The sequence below is a fragment of the Hoplias malabaricus genome, chromosome 14, assembly GCF_029633855.1.
Source record: "Hoplias malabaricus isolate fHopMal1 chromosome 14, fHopMal1.hap1, whole genome shotgun sequence".
Classification (NCBI taxonomy): domain Eukaryota; kingdom Metazoa; phylum Chordata; class Actinopteri; order Characiformes; family Erythrinidae; genus Hoplias; species Hoplias malabaricus.
Window position 1 is genome coordinate 15,107,275 of NC_089813.1, and position 14,869 is coordinate 15,122,143.

A 14,869-nucleotide genomic window follows, 5' to 3' on the forward strand; every position below is an offset into this window, starting at 1 on the left:
ATAATTAATGTAATTTTTCTGTAGCGATTCTGGATGTCCCAGAGAAAGAAACTTGGGTGTGTTATTGGGATGTATCTGTGCATGCAGGAGTGTGTGTGTGGACATACCTGTCTCCATTTTACCGTCCACTGCGGCAGGGCCGTCCAGCACCAGACTCTTAATTTGCAAAAACTCATCCGGTTCGTCTCCTCCCACCACAGTGAATCCGAATCCACGTCGACTCTTTAGCAGCTTAGTGCTTATGAATGTTCCTTTCAGTTCTGCGGGGTTCCGCGTGAAGAACGGCTTCCCTCCTACATAAACACACAGACACACACACACACACACACACACACACACACACACACACACACACACACTTTTAGTTGAGCACTTGAGGAGTTTTATGCCCCTCCACTATAAACAACTGAACTAAATTTAATAGACTAGAACTAAACTAAACTGCATGTTGTGACAGTATTGTAAACACACAGAATCATTGTTCTGACAAGAAACCCATTACATAATTTAACAGCTGCTGAACACAAATGTCCCGACAGCTCCATTGTGGCTGACATTGACTGACTCTTTTAGAATTATTAAAAGAATCATTTTATTGGCTACTGTGCTTGCACACAGGAATTTAATCCAATCCATGCAGTGAAACACACATTTACACACACAAATGAACACTCTGGAGCAGTGAGCACACGCCCAGGGAGCAGTTGGGGGTTAGATGCGTTGCTCAAAGGCACTCCTTTTCCATACCATATATAGTATTACCCTAATTTAGCCATATCCAGTTGCCAACCAAGAGCTATGTCTGCCCTAGTCAAACAGGTCTACCGAGCTGGAAGTGTGAAGGCTACCAATATATATGAAATTAGTCATAGCTTCTTTTTTCAAATTGCCCTAATACAGTGTTATTGGAGAGCTCAGCACACTACATTTTTACTACCCTTTTAACCTAACTGATTCTTTGTATCTAGCTTTTCCTGGGTATAAGCTTTGTGCCTCCTCTACATAAAATGATCCTCTTCTGATGAAACCACTAGCAGAACTCCTGCCGTAGCAGATGGACACTCACGTTTAGAGCCTGGCACTGGAGGGAGGGGTGGGCCACTTTGGGGGTCCCGGTATGTCTCCAAGTGATTTGGAACATATGCGGCGATGGGAGCCCCTGCAGAAGAGTGCTCCTCTATCCATTCTGTACCAAAGCGAGAGCAGAGAGAGAAAGAGAGAGGGCGAATTGGTGACCTCATATGCCACACAGATTAGATTCACATTATAAAGTCATGGCTATGAAGAGTGACATGACACACTGTCCGGTCTTACCCTACATGGGCAAAAGTTTGGAGACACCTGCCTTTAAAAAAAAAATTTTTCTTAAAGAAGGATAGTTTGTCCCCTAAATATTTTTTGTTGATGGCATTCAGCCATGTGAACTTGAACTTGAGTGACATCCCATTATAAATCCATAGGGTTTAATATGCTTACAACAGCTTCAACTCTTCTGGGAAGCCTTTCCACAAGGTTTAGGACAGACACTGATGCTGGATGAGAGGTCTTGGCTCGCAGTCTCCGTTCTAATACATCCCAAAGGTGTTCTACTGGTTGAGGTCAGGACTCTATGCAGGTGTGTCAAGTTCTTCCACACCAAACTCACTCATCCATGTCCTTATTGATCTTGCTTTGTGCACTGGTGCACAGTTATGTTGGAACAGGAAGGGGCCCATTCCCAAACTGTTCCCACAACGTGGGGAGCATGAAATTGTCCTAAATCTCTTGATATGCTGGAACTTTTAAATTTTCCTCTCCGCCTTGTCAAACCAACAGCTAAAAACAAAACTGTACATTCTGATTGGTCCTCTTCTGTATCTCAAGAAACTTAAGGCAACAGGCCTGTGCAGAGCCTGAATTCTTGCAGTCCTAACCAAAGGCCAGAGTAAGTGCACATAGAGCATGCATGTGAGCACCCTTTTGATTGGCAAAATGAGAAAGTTGTGGAATGCTGGACAACGAGTGCAACATCTGGGATTGGGATAATGATGCGCCATTAAATGCAGAATGACTCCAGGTTGTATTTTAAATTTATAATTAAGGTGCTTGAATGTTACTGCTGCACCATCTAAGGTGGAACAACAAATTAGAATATGACACACATACACAAGAATGTAACTGCTGTGTCATTTAAGGTGGAATTGTTCCAGAATGTAACTTTTACTCTATTTAAGGTGGAACAAGAAATTGGTATATGACACGCATGCACAAGAATATAACTCCTGTCAACTATAGTCAAATGTTTCCAGGTTGATTTCCAGATGTTACTGCTGCACCATTTAATGTGGAATGGAATAAACATTTAAAAATGTATTTAATTGCGCTAACTTTAGCCATGAATTTTCATTTCAGTGCAGCAGTACTTTAACTGAATGAAAACATTAAGCATGAAATGATGGAGTGAATGAAAGTGAAAGAGAGAGAGAAAAAAAATGGGACGAACCTCTGACGTAGCGCTCACCTTCTGGTGGCTGCTGGATATCGACCTGTTTTTTACGCCTGGCCTCCAATACTGGATTCTCATACTGTGTCTTTCTGTTAATGTGACTGAGAGAGAGAGAGAGAGAGAATTATTGTCTTTGTGATGAATGTCCCAACAGGGGGGTTCTGATACACACACACAAATATGGTTATCTATGTTGAGCCTTGGAAAATTAAAGTGGGGAAAGAAGAATAACCCAGTCTTGTATCAGGTTGCTTATGCTTTGCATTATGATGAGAGACATAAGATGAAAACAGTATGAAAAATAGAAACAGAAACTCTAACACTTACTCTACGTAATAAACACCATACACTGGGTCGTCTATCTTCTCCCAACCTGGAGGCAATTCTGACATGAGAACAAAAAGAGATGAAATTAATAGACTGAGTCAAGATCCTGGAACCCAGTTCTCCATTTAGTTCTTCTCAATCCCAGCTTCACCGATGTGCGCTTGAATGCTGATATATATAGGAAGGAGGTGTCCTTGCTTATTAAATGGTGTAGTTCCAATTGGCTTTGAATACCTGTAAAGGCATGAAACTTGGGGGGAATTAAAAGAATTGTTCAGTGAAAAATCAAATGTACATTTTACCCAGTATCCTAAATTAAGTCAATCAGCCAAGCCGCCACAGAGACCTACTCTAGATTGATTTTTTTCCCAGTCAAATTAGCCATGATATACAAGTCATTTGTTTTTTCTGGAGTTACTTAGAAAAGGAAACAGACAAAAAAGAACACCCAACTCAACATCACTGAATGGTTGTTGGCTCATTAGACAATTAGGAGATCATTTACATCAATGAGATGTACTGTGAGAAGCATGAAATGCAACCAGTTTTTATTATTGAACTTTAAAGATGATGAAATCTTCTTGCAGATTTCTTTGGAAAGCAAGTCTCCCAAAGAAAGTCAAACTGTAATAAGGGGAAAAGATAAAAACAGTAAACACTGATTAAAGTTGATTATAATAAGCTATTGTGTGATGTTTAGCTTCTATGTAGTTTAATGTTAAGCGTGTGGCTTTTTATCAAAAAATACTATCCCACATTGAACAGTTTTGACAGGAAATGAATGCAGTGGGGTCTCTGACCGTTGGACAGTAAGGTACATTAGGCTAAATTTAACTTGAATCATTTCTGATTTGACAATTTATTTTATTTCCCAGTCCATTAATTATGACTGAGAATGGTGAACAGCTTACATTTTCTTGGCAGGGTCATCTCATTCTCTCAAAATTGGATAATATAAATCATATTTTAAAAATAAATAAATAAATAAGTAAAGCTCATCAACGCCTTTACTTCTTGTGCCAGCTTCAATGGTCTCTGATCTTTCATGGGGCTTATCGTTGGTTTTTTTGTGTAGTGCCTTTAATTGTGTTGAGCCCACCAAGGCAAATTCCAAGCCTCTGTGTTGGCATGGCTATAAATACACCTCTCCTACTGTAGGAAGCGATGAATATTGTATTATTTGTCAACCTTGATATGTTCATCGCTCCTGATGCCATGTGACTGCCTAATGCGCTGAATATGAGTGTTTACATGCACACCTTTAATATCATTATTATCATATTTTGGCAGAGATCCGGTTATTTGAATGATTATGCAGACGTTTTCTGATTTCTCCGATTGGAGTTGCCAAAACCTGATTTTCTACATTTATAAGATTACCGTGCACATGTAAATACACTGTGCCAGATTTGCCCTCCTAAACTGTCACTCTGTAACTAATGACCCAACAATGTGGACTCACCCCTTTATAATGAAGCAAAAAAAAGAGGACCACAAATGCATCATTTTATAAACAAGGCACATATTGAAATGAGGAATTAGTGTGTTTGCTATTTGGCTCCCTGGGGCACATCTAGTCGATTATGAATATGGTGTATGAACATTATTGATGAGTAGATTAAATACATCTGAAATATTTTAGAAAATACAATCTCAGCTTTATTTTATAAAATATGTGCAGGCTTCTTACACATAACACTGGCTTAAGCCATGAATAAGACTTGAGATATGGTGTTCTTAAGAAAGCTGTTGTCTTAGAAGCTATACTGCCTTATCATCGTTAAATAATCATTCATAGCACTTGGTAACCTTCAAATAAAGGGTTACTATTTATTATTTGATATACATCTTCGTTACTTGAGTCATTGTCTCCAACAAGGGAAAGAACTGCGCTCACAGGAAAAAAAAAACTGTCACTGCGCTGGTACGCTCAAGGATACATAATTGTACCATATTCTATAATAATTGTTGATACGTTGTGTTGGTTTCATATGCCCCATTTCATTTCCAGGACTTTAAAAAAAGCTCTCCTGTTAAATTATTAAATTAGAAGACTCCCAAGATGCTCTGGCTGGAAATGACCTAGTGACTTGTGTATTACAAAATGGTGGTCTCTTTTGGATGTAGTCATTTCACTAAAACCCCAGAGGCATTGGAACTACTGTGGGTGGCTGTATAAACCAGGACACACTGAAAACCAAGGGAAATGCCTACCACTCCTCACTGAGCTTAATTTTTAATTTCTAGGTTTCCACAAAAAAATAAAAAACCTAAATCTGTTTCCTTATTTCATTGCTAATATCTCTACAGTCTTTCCCCTGTTCCCCATTTGATGATTTGGCCAAAAACAAAATGGCTGCTAATATATATTTGGTTAGTATCTATAATCTTATGTTATAAATAAATGATAACTGATATGTCTATTTGAAAGGACTCATCCTAACGCAGTTTGAGGCTAAATTAAGCTCTCAATATTTATTAGCTTCATTGTAACAGCTCAGAAATAAAGAAGCAAACTTGTCTTGGCTGACTGACTGTGTTTATGGGAAGGAGGAAAAATCCTTTTGTATTTTGGTCAGATCATCACTGTCAGACCTACCATTTTCCATCCTCTCACATATCGCACCACTGAGCCCGGAACAGATTTACCCTGACCTACGAAAACTGCAGGCAATTTGAGTTCTTGTGTAAAAACACTAGCCTTGTGCTCAATACGGGGTTGCAATAATTTGTTTTTTGTAGTTACTTGTCCTAGTTCTCCTTTATTTTCAATAAAAGCAGTGGGGAGCCTGAAGTCTGCTTTAAACTGTAAAGAAATTCTTTGGACCACATACAGCAGCTGCAAGCTTCAATGATAAAATCAGTGCAATTTAACAAACTTTCCCTTTGTCCCTTTAGTTTACTCTCAACCTTATTGTTTCTAACACTCCCTGAGCCACTTTTCTTTCAAATATCCTCTCTGTCTCTGTCTCTCATTTCAAAACAATATCTCTCCACCTAGCAGCTTGACCTACTCCTCTACTTCCTTCAACCTGATTAAAGTCTCTGGAGGCTGGTTCTGTTCCTCTGCCCATAAACTGGTTTCACATCAATTTTCTTTTAGAAAGTATTGAACATTTTTTGAGCAGTTTCATTCCAAAAAGGTATATATCCAATTGAAATTATTTGGGAAGCGTTTAGTGTAGCATATTGGGTAACACCACTGCCTTAGGAGCACTGATTGGATAAGCACACCATGCCACATCAGTAAGAATTATTGGGTAAGACTCCTAATGCCACATAGATCTAATTCCAAAAATATGACCAAAATCGCAAATTTATCTGAATTAAAATGTCAGCTTTAAACTGCCTCTTCACTCTCTTCTCTCATCGTTCCATTTCTATGGACTTGTATGCTTCAGCTGAGGACTACATTTCCCAAGATCCTCTGGGGATGTTCAAGACTCAATCACCTGGTTTCTAATAAAGCCATTTCTCATTTAAGGGTAATTTAGTCTGAGTGTTTTGCTGAGCATTACTCTTTTCTTTTTAGATTTTGTTTTGCCTGTTTTTTAACCTGTTTTTAGTACTTGTCTTCTTGACTACCCTTTTTTTTTGGATTTGTTTGATAGTGTCTCTGTTTTTCAGCTTGACCTTGGACTGTTTCTCATTCCCTCTTCTCTGCGCCCTCACGGTTCTCATTAAATTTGGCTCTCTTTTTATCCACTTGTGCCGACTCCATCTCTCAAGCCTGACAAAAATGCACATGTAACATATAATGGAAAACACATTTTATTTCATTTTGCAAAGACCACTCCTAAAAAATCTATATCCTTACACAACGCTTCTTTATTATTTATATATTTTTTACAATTTTCAAAATCCTTATTTTAATTATATCTATTTCTAATCTTTCATTTATATTCACACTTGAATTCACCTTTCAATTGAGTGAAAGGTTGCATCTCAAACATAAAACTACTTTGCCATTAACTATTGTATTGAGTCTATTCTGTCTTTGATGTTCCTGTTTACACAGCTCTGAAATGAATCTTAGAAGAGCCACCAAAAACTTCTGCCTTTCTCTGGCTTCTGATACTCATCATTCTTATTCTGCTAGATCTTGACATAGCCTATGGCATTCTGGCATTCTCTCTCTCTGTCTCGGTCTCTCTGTCTCTCTCTCCCAGTCTCTCTTTCTCTCTCTGTCTTTCTCTCTCTCAGGCTCTCTGTTGCTCTGTCGCTCTCTCTCTCTCTCTCTCTCTTCTTGCTTCTACTGCTGTTTGTGGCACTGTTTTTGCTTAGTGTACATGGGATTTCTCTTGCCAATTCCACTATGAATCCACTGATTAATATAAAACTTCTACAGCTCTTGTTATGTATGGTGTGCCTCAAGGGTCAATTCTTGGTCACCTCCACTTTCCCTAACATACATTTTTCCTCTTAGCAGGAAAACTCAAATACGATCCTGGCTTCAGTTACACTCAGAACTATGCCGGTACCCAACAGCTGTGTATCCTCTATCATTAAACCTGTGAATGTAAATGTAACATTTGCCATAATTTAACAAATTAAGTACCGCATTGTTAAATGACTATATAGAAACAATACCTTTAAAGGTTAACTACACAAATCAAGATCAATGAAGAAGTCAGTGGTCTCAGAACAGTTCTAGATCTTCTGCAGTTTGTCTCCAACATTGTCGTGTCAACCTTAAACTGTCTAGTTTTCAATCTCAAGTGTAATTTTAGATCCTTTAAACTGCATGTCACATTGGTGACTAAAGGAATCTTTCTTCAGCTGCACAGCAGCACCCAACTTTGACCCTTACTTAGTCTAAAAGATCTGCGAGGTTATAAACCCAAAATAGGCAGTTTATTTTTCAGTGTATTCAAAATGAAGCTGCTATACACGTATAAACAGAATGTGCTTTGCCATTAGATGACTTTATTTTCTTTTATTTATTTGTTTGTGTGATTGTTTGGGGGTGATTCTTTTACAAACAAAAAAATGATGAGTAAGGGCCAAAACCCATTTTAAAGTTTATAGAACTTCTACGTAATGTAAAGATAACATATAAATAAATATTTTTTTTAATGTCCTAGCCAAAAAAAAAAACAATGCTGGATCTTTATTTTAAAAGAGTGTTTAGCCTTTAATGGTCTCTACAAAAGTACAAAATACCATGTGCCAATTTTTTGTAAAAGTTTGGGGCACAGTTCGTAAATTTCTTATTTGCAGAGCTAATACTGAAAAAAATTGAAATATGAAACATAAACTATCTCACATGCCACATTTTTTTGGGAATATGTAACATTTAGCAGACAATTAAAGTGTGTTCTCTGTAGAGAATGTGTTCATTTATTTATTTATTTTTTTAAAGAAAAGCAGCAGAACATGTCATTTGGCTATTATTTTTAGCACTGCTGTTAAAGGGTGTAAATGAACCAATCATCCAGTAAAGGCTACGATATTTATATTTATATAGTTGAAGGGGTGTGAGTGTGTGTGTGTGTGTGTGTGTTTTTTGTGCGTGACTTGATTGATGTTTAATGTAAAAAATAAATAAATAAATAAATAAATAGGAGCCACTAAATTAGAAGAGCCTCGGGGCACAGTCACAAAGACAATGACATACAACCTGTCTGCCTCCTGCTCATTAAAACAGACACACACACACACACACACACACACACACACACACACACACACACGGCTGTGTTCCTCTGTTGGCTCAGATATTACACAAATACTGTTATTCCTGGCTGCTCCTCTAATAGAGTGTCATTAGCACTTGAGCAGTTGACTATATTGGATTTCACATGGAATCATTAACAGCTTGAACACCAGTAAACACACTCTCACTGCAGATCCATTCCACAATCCATACACATACAAACGCTACAAAGTGCTGCACTTCCGTTTGACTCTTTCTACTGTTACACATATCACTAACTCAGTCTGCAACACAACAGACACATCACTCCGGATTTAAAGAGGCTTAAGTTACCATATGCTGCTGAAAACAAAGGATACGGTTCATTAATTTTCAAGTGAACAAAAAAAGACTTACGGTCCAATCATGCACCTTAAAGGCTAGCATACTATATTTACATTGCCAGCAGGGAAAATTAAAATTCATAACTCCTCATACTTCGACTGTTTAAATACAAAAATAAAATAACAAGGACATACTGTATCTTTGAAAAGAAGCACTGAATTGGTGTATTTTGATAAACAGGAGTGAATGAGTGAGTGAGTGAGTGTGTATGGTCGTGGTGGGTCTGGAACACACTCTGAATAGGGCGTCAGTCCATCGCAGGGCATCACACACTCACACCAAAACACACTTTTGCACAGCCAAACCACCTACCATCATGTATTTTTTCCTCACAGACAGTGTCTCGAGGCGGGGCTTGAACCCACGACCCAAGGACCCTGAAGCTGTGTGACAGCGACACTACCTGCCGTACGGCCCAAAAGAACACAATATTTTTTTATGGAAGCAGTGCAACTTATAAATATATATATCTGGTACATGGAATATGGAATAGGGTACAATTACACTGTACAAATTTGAGAGTATCACCCTCACCATAAGTGACATAACTCCTTCAATATCAGGGCCCTACAAATATAACATTTTTCAGGCACATGCTGATTTTAAGGGGATGAAAATAATAATAATAATAATAATAATAATAATAATAATAGTCAAATTTTTAATTAATATTGAAACTTTTATTGCGACACTGAAAAGTCTCAAATACTGAGTTACTTTTCTGTTAAAAGTGTCTGTCTATTTTTGAGTAAAAGCAGTGTTGTGAGTTATGCCTGTTTCTAATGACAAATGCGTCCAGCAGATGATTGTAAACAGAGAATCAAATTAAAGAACAAAAGTTTTGGTTCATTTCAGCCTTGCAATGTAGAGAAGAGAAGAAAAGAAGAGAAGAGAAGAGAAAAGAGAAGAGCAGAGAAGAGAGAAAAGAGAAGAGAAAAGAAGAGAAGGGAGAAGAGCAGAGAAGAGAAGAGAAAAGAGAAGAGAAAAGAGAAGAAAGAAGAGAAAAGAGAAAAGAGAAGAGCAGAGAGAAAAGAGAAGAGAAGAGAAAAGAGAAAAGAAAAGAGAAGAGAAGAGAAGAGAAGCAGACCTACCAAGTTCATTGTCCGGTTCCTCGGTGTGTACCCCTTCTTCTCCAAGAGGAGCAATTGAAATAAAAGAGTTTGTGAGAGCAAAAGAGAAAAAGAACGAGAGAAAGTTTATTGATCTGAAGCAGTGGAAATGCAGTCGCGCATGAAGCATATCAATCATTTATTTATTCTCTCTCTGTCAAAACTAATCTTCTATATCCAAAACAGCAACAACATATATATCATAACATAGGAGCTATCATTTTAAACATTCGACAAAAAATACTGGGCTGGTGGAATTTGTAACTGCTCTAAGAAAAAATGAAAAAAAAAAGCAATATAAACTTAAAATACAAGGTTTTCCAATTATATACGTGTCCCTTTTAATGATTAATTCCTTCAGCCTCCACTAGGTGGCACTATTTCCTGTATAATACTTCCATGTGAAAGCTTTTATTATACATTTTCCAAATAAACACAACATTCTCTCAGCATATTTGAGAAATCTATGGATTAGATACAAAATCCCTCCTTTTATATGCTGTAGAATATTGCCATTAAACAATGACATAAATTCTAAGGATTTAATGGGGAATGTGAATGTGTTCAGAATTCCTTGGAACGGGACATACATTTCCCAGCGAATCACATAAACCATAAACATATTTTTTTATAAATTTAGTCTTGCTTGCTGGCTCCAATTCCCATTCTTCCTACAGGCCTTGCTACAGATGCGAACTGAAATGGCTGAATGGGTCACAGGCCCTTTCTCACATTCTAGTACAGGCTGATACAATCTTCTCCAATTTGTGGTCTGCTAAGCCAAATTATGAATGAAAAGAATAGATACAGAAATACACTAGGCCAACAACACAATTCATATCAGGAAACATTAACATTCATAACACAGTCGTGACGTGGCCTGATGTGCCCCAAACCACAGTAAACTGACCACAATGTGTCTCAACAACGCATTATAAGCAACTCACACTAGCAATAAGCGCTGGCCACTTTTGGTCCGATCACTTGAATCACTTAATACGCATTTTAACACTAGGTGTAAACAGGATCTTAGTAAAGATTTGGTTCTAAAAGAAAATAGATGGAAGTGTTTACAAAGGACCAAGTCTGCAATCAACACCGAAGGATCAATGGCGCCCTCTGGTGGCCGGAGTCCACTCCAATCATACTACTACTACAGTCGGTAAACATAGATACAGATGCACAAAACCTGTGTTTTATGCTGTGTTTGTACACAATCTTTTAAATGCCTTTGGGTAAATATAAATGAAAGGCATTATTATTACTCCTATTAATATATATGCAAATGAGACTGGGACTCCATCAGCTCTGTACTAAAAGAATATTTTACTGCTATGCGTCTCTTCCTTGTGGTGTTGTTTTATTTTACAGATGCTAGAGAAAGGTTATTTGAACATAATATACCATGGAAAGGTATCACAGCAGCAAATTTAATTTATTTTACTGTTTAATATCACTGTGTCTATGTCATTAAAATCAGTAAGAGCTAGTTATAGAAATTTAGCATTCAACAGCTACAGTTTATTCATCACCATTTCCATCTGGGACTGCCCAAATCCCGCATATTCCCACCAAGCTAGGAGGGTGGGACATGTGAAGTCAACTACTACTTCTTTTCAAACTGCTGCTAACACAGTGTCCCTAGACAGCTCACCACGCTTGGAGGAAAACACTAATTGCCCAGACCTGTTATGCAAGTTAGCCTGGCTAACATAGTGTTTGTGATGAGCGAAGGAGGAAGGCCATGCCACCCACAAAGAGAGAGAGAGAGAGAGAGAGAGAGAGAGAGAGGGGCCAGGTGAGCCCTCTTACACTACTGACCTTGTATGGATACTCTTTTCTTCAAATATCTAACTCTCTAATACACAACAAATACACTCTTGAGCAGAAAGTGCTGTATCTTGTGCTGCGTTCCGTGCTCTTACCATCATCGTCACACTCTTCTAAAGGCTTCTGCTGTTTATCTGCACAGCGTGGGTCCATCCACGAGGTGGTCTTTGTGTTGTGGCTATTAAAAAACAAAGAGAAACAAAAGGAAACATGGTGTTATTTATCAATAACAAGTTGAAGATGTCAGGATTTTACAGTTGCATTGATAAAATGAGTAATCGAGTAATCTGCTGAATATTTGGATGATTAATGAAGCAATCCATGTTCTTTATAAAGGACCAACAGTGAAAACTGAATTAACTGGACAATAACATTATTAATGGCAGTGAAACTAAAATTCTGACCTCAAGATATTAAAGATGCCACAAGCATTCTTCATACTGTGTTGTAGCTTTTTCTCCCTTAAAAACGTTCGATCAATGATTCTCATGCCTGCTTTTAGAGCCCCCAAAGTATTCTACATTTTTCCTTCAAAACACAGGGATAAGTCTCTACCAACTGGATGCCCTTGGTGCTTTCAATGTATATAAAAATAGCACCATTAAAGTAACACTAGGTAATATTTTAAACTTAAAATTATAGCTTCAAAACCATTGTGATGCTTCACTGACTTATGACGTAATATAGAGAACAGAGCCTCTGATGTTGCTACTCAGGGCTCAGCACTATACAAACTGCACTATGTATCTTTTGGAAAAGGGTAGGAAACCAGCAACCAAAGTGAATTACACTCTGCAACATTAGGGGGCAAAAATACCAAATCTTACCTAGCATTGTTTTAAAGAACATTTAAAAGCACCGCATTTTTAAACTATTTACATAGCAAACTAAGATTATAATATGCATATGCAGCTGAAACTGTCAGACAGCTAGATTAGGCGGTGATGTTTGCAGGTTAGTAATTATGTTTTTATCTGCCATACACATACACTACAAGCCAAAAAAGACCCCTTTTACAAGACACACAGCTTTGAATAGACTCTGAAAAGCACTGAGGACTAGAAAGGGAGCAGCAGGGCATGAGCCCAAGGTCGACTGCTTAGTGCCAAGAATCAGCTACAGTTTTATAATGCTCCCCCCTGGGCTGTGGAGCAGTGGAACTGTGTTCTCTGGAGACAGGGCACAAGCTGGAGTGAGGTTTGTGATCTAAAACTAATAATCCAACACCAATAACTCACTTCTCTAAAGTTTACGTGGCTGAACGCAATCAAATTCTCACAGCAATGATTCCTGCCTTCCCTGAAGAACAGGGGCTGTTAATCTTGCCCGAAGAGTAGAGGATGGTACAAAATCAGAACAGATACTTTTCATAAAACATGGTGACCTTCTGACACTAGATATTCATAATTGGGCCAAACCGCTTTGCTGACTTATGACTTTAATTTTTTTAAATATGGAAAAGTGGAATATTTATCTCTAATTATAGTCTTTGTTGCCAAATTATCCCTGATCTGTCTCCAGAAAAGAAGCAAAAGTTTGTGGTCTCTAACTGGAAACCCCAAACTCTATTGCATATCTTCCAGGACTTCTTTTTTTTTTGTGATCAATATTTTATTGTCTCCTCTGTAAAAGAGAAGAAAAAAGGATGAAAGGATACAGTGATGAAACAAATAGTGATGAAACAACACGGAATCTGTACAAATGGCAAAACTGGGAATGTGATAGTCCATTACAATAATTCATAGGCTTCTATATAGTAATAATGCTGGAGAAAAACCTCAATCTGAAGCCGTGTATCAAATCAGCATGGTGCCATAAATCGGAGCGATTGAGTTTTGAAATGCATCAAGAATTTGATAAAGGAATAAGAGGCCGGTCAGACTGGAGACGTATGGGTAATGTGGTTTAGACTCAATTGTCCTCTCCACACCTCAGTTACAGAACGCTGGGATAAATCCCATTCAGCATAATGAGAAATTGTGTTTTATTAAGTTCAATGGACGTTTTTTTACACATACAAATGGGGAACCAGTATTCATATACAGTTTGGCATGACATTTATCATCTGTTTGATAAGCTAAGAAGAATGTTTGTCACATTCAGCTAGCTATATTCTAAGGTAAATCTGTTGCCAATACCACTAGCTACAGTAGTGGTCACTATTAACCAGGTAAGCCGAGTTTTTCTGACTGCATAGTGTCTATCGGTCACAGGTAGCTTCCATAATACAACCCCAATTCTAAAGAAGTTGGGACACTGTGTAAAATGTAAGAACAGAATGCAATGATTTGCAGATTTCATAGACCTTAGAACTAAGAATCTCAAAAAAAGTGGGGAACTTTAGGGACAACAAAAGACTAGAAAAGCAAGTGGCACTAAAAAAACAGCTGGAAGAGCAATTGGAGGTCATTGAGAAGCTATGGTGCTTCATATGCCTTTGTTTATATGTGGTTTTTATTTTATATATTGTTGTTCTACAGGCAAATGCTGAGCAGAGCTAATAAAGGTAGTAAAAAAATAAAATATTGTTAATATAATATACATACAACCTGAATAATTTGTAGTATCAGATTTTTCTTTGTTTATTTTTATGTCAAATGAAGACCAAGGTTTCGTTGATTTGAAGAAGCACGATTATTTATTAATTCAGTGTAAAAACTGAGTTTGACAAACACATTCATAGCACAGTGTATCTTCACACAAACCCTTACAGTAATATTTCAAAGTCTTGTTTTGACCATTTAAGGCAGAACGGTTTCATTCCACTAGCAAAAAATATTAAAATAAAAATGTTTTAAAAATCAACTTTCGATACTGGAGCCATTAGATTAATGGAGTTTGAATATGATCACCAGCTGAATTCAACCTTCATTAGGACCCACGTGAAATACGTACTTTATTACCCATAGTGGTTAAAACAGATGTGGTTTTTAAGGTAGCACCAAGCTATCACAGCTATATTTACCTGATCATGAATATGATCACGAATCGGGGATGTTGCATCTTCACACTACTTCCCTTCACAATATTTGAAGCAAAGTTACAAACCCACATGAAACTACACAACTACAACTCTGT

The 14,869-nt window shown here is 37.6% G+C and overlaps 1 protein-coding gene across 6 annotated transcripts in view; it reads right to left on the reverse strand.

Moving 5' to 3' along the window:
• LOC136666634 (membrane-associated guanylate kinase, WW and PDZ domain-containing protein 1-like) overlaps positions 1 to 14,869 on the reverse strand; it is a 185,210-nt gene that overhangs the window by 55,510 nt on the left and 114,831 nt on the right. For 3 of the 6 annotated variants that reach the window (XM_066644943.1, XM_066644942.1, XM_066644948.1), the window contains exons 6-11: positions 11,887 to 11,969; positions 9,944 to 10,021; positions 2,813 to 2,870; positions 2,483 to 2,586; positions 1,067 to 1,186; positions 108 to 293 (exon numbers count right to left, since the gene is read on the reverse strand). In XM_066644943.1, coding sequence (XP_066501040.1) covers positions 108 to 293; positions 1,067 to 1,186; positions 2,483 to 2,586; positions 2,813 to 2,870; positions 9,944 to 10,021; positions 11,887 to 11,969 — 629 coding nt within the window. The remainder of the gene's footprint in view (positions 1 to 107; positions 294 to 1,066; positions 1,187 to 2,482; positions 2,587 to 2,812; positions 2,871 to 9,943; positions 10,022 to 11,886; positions 11,970 to 14,869) is intronic. The other 3 variants (XM_066644945.1, XM_066644944.1, XM_066644947.1) reach the window with 3 other exon arrangements.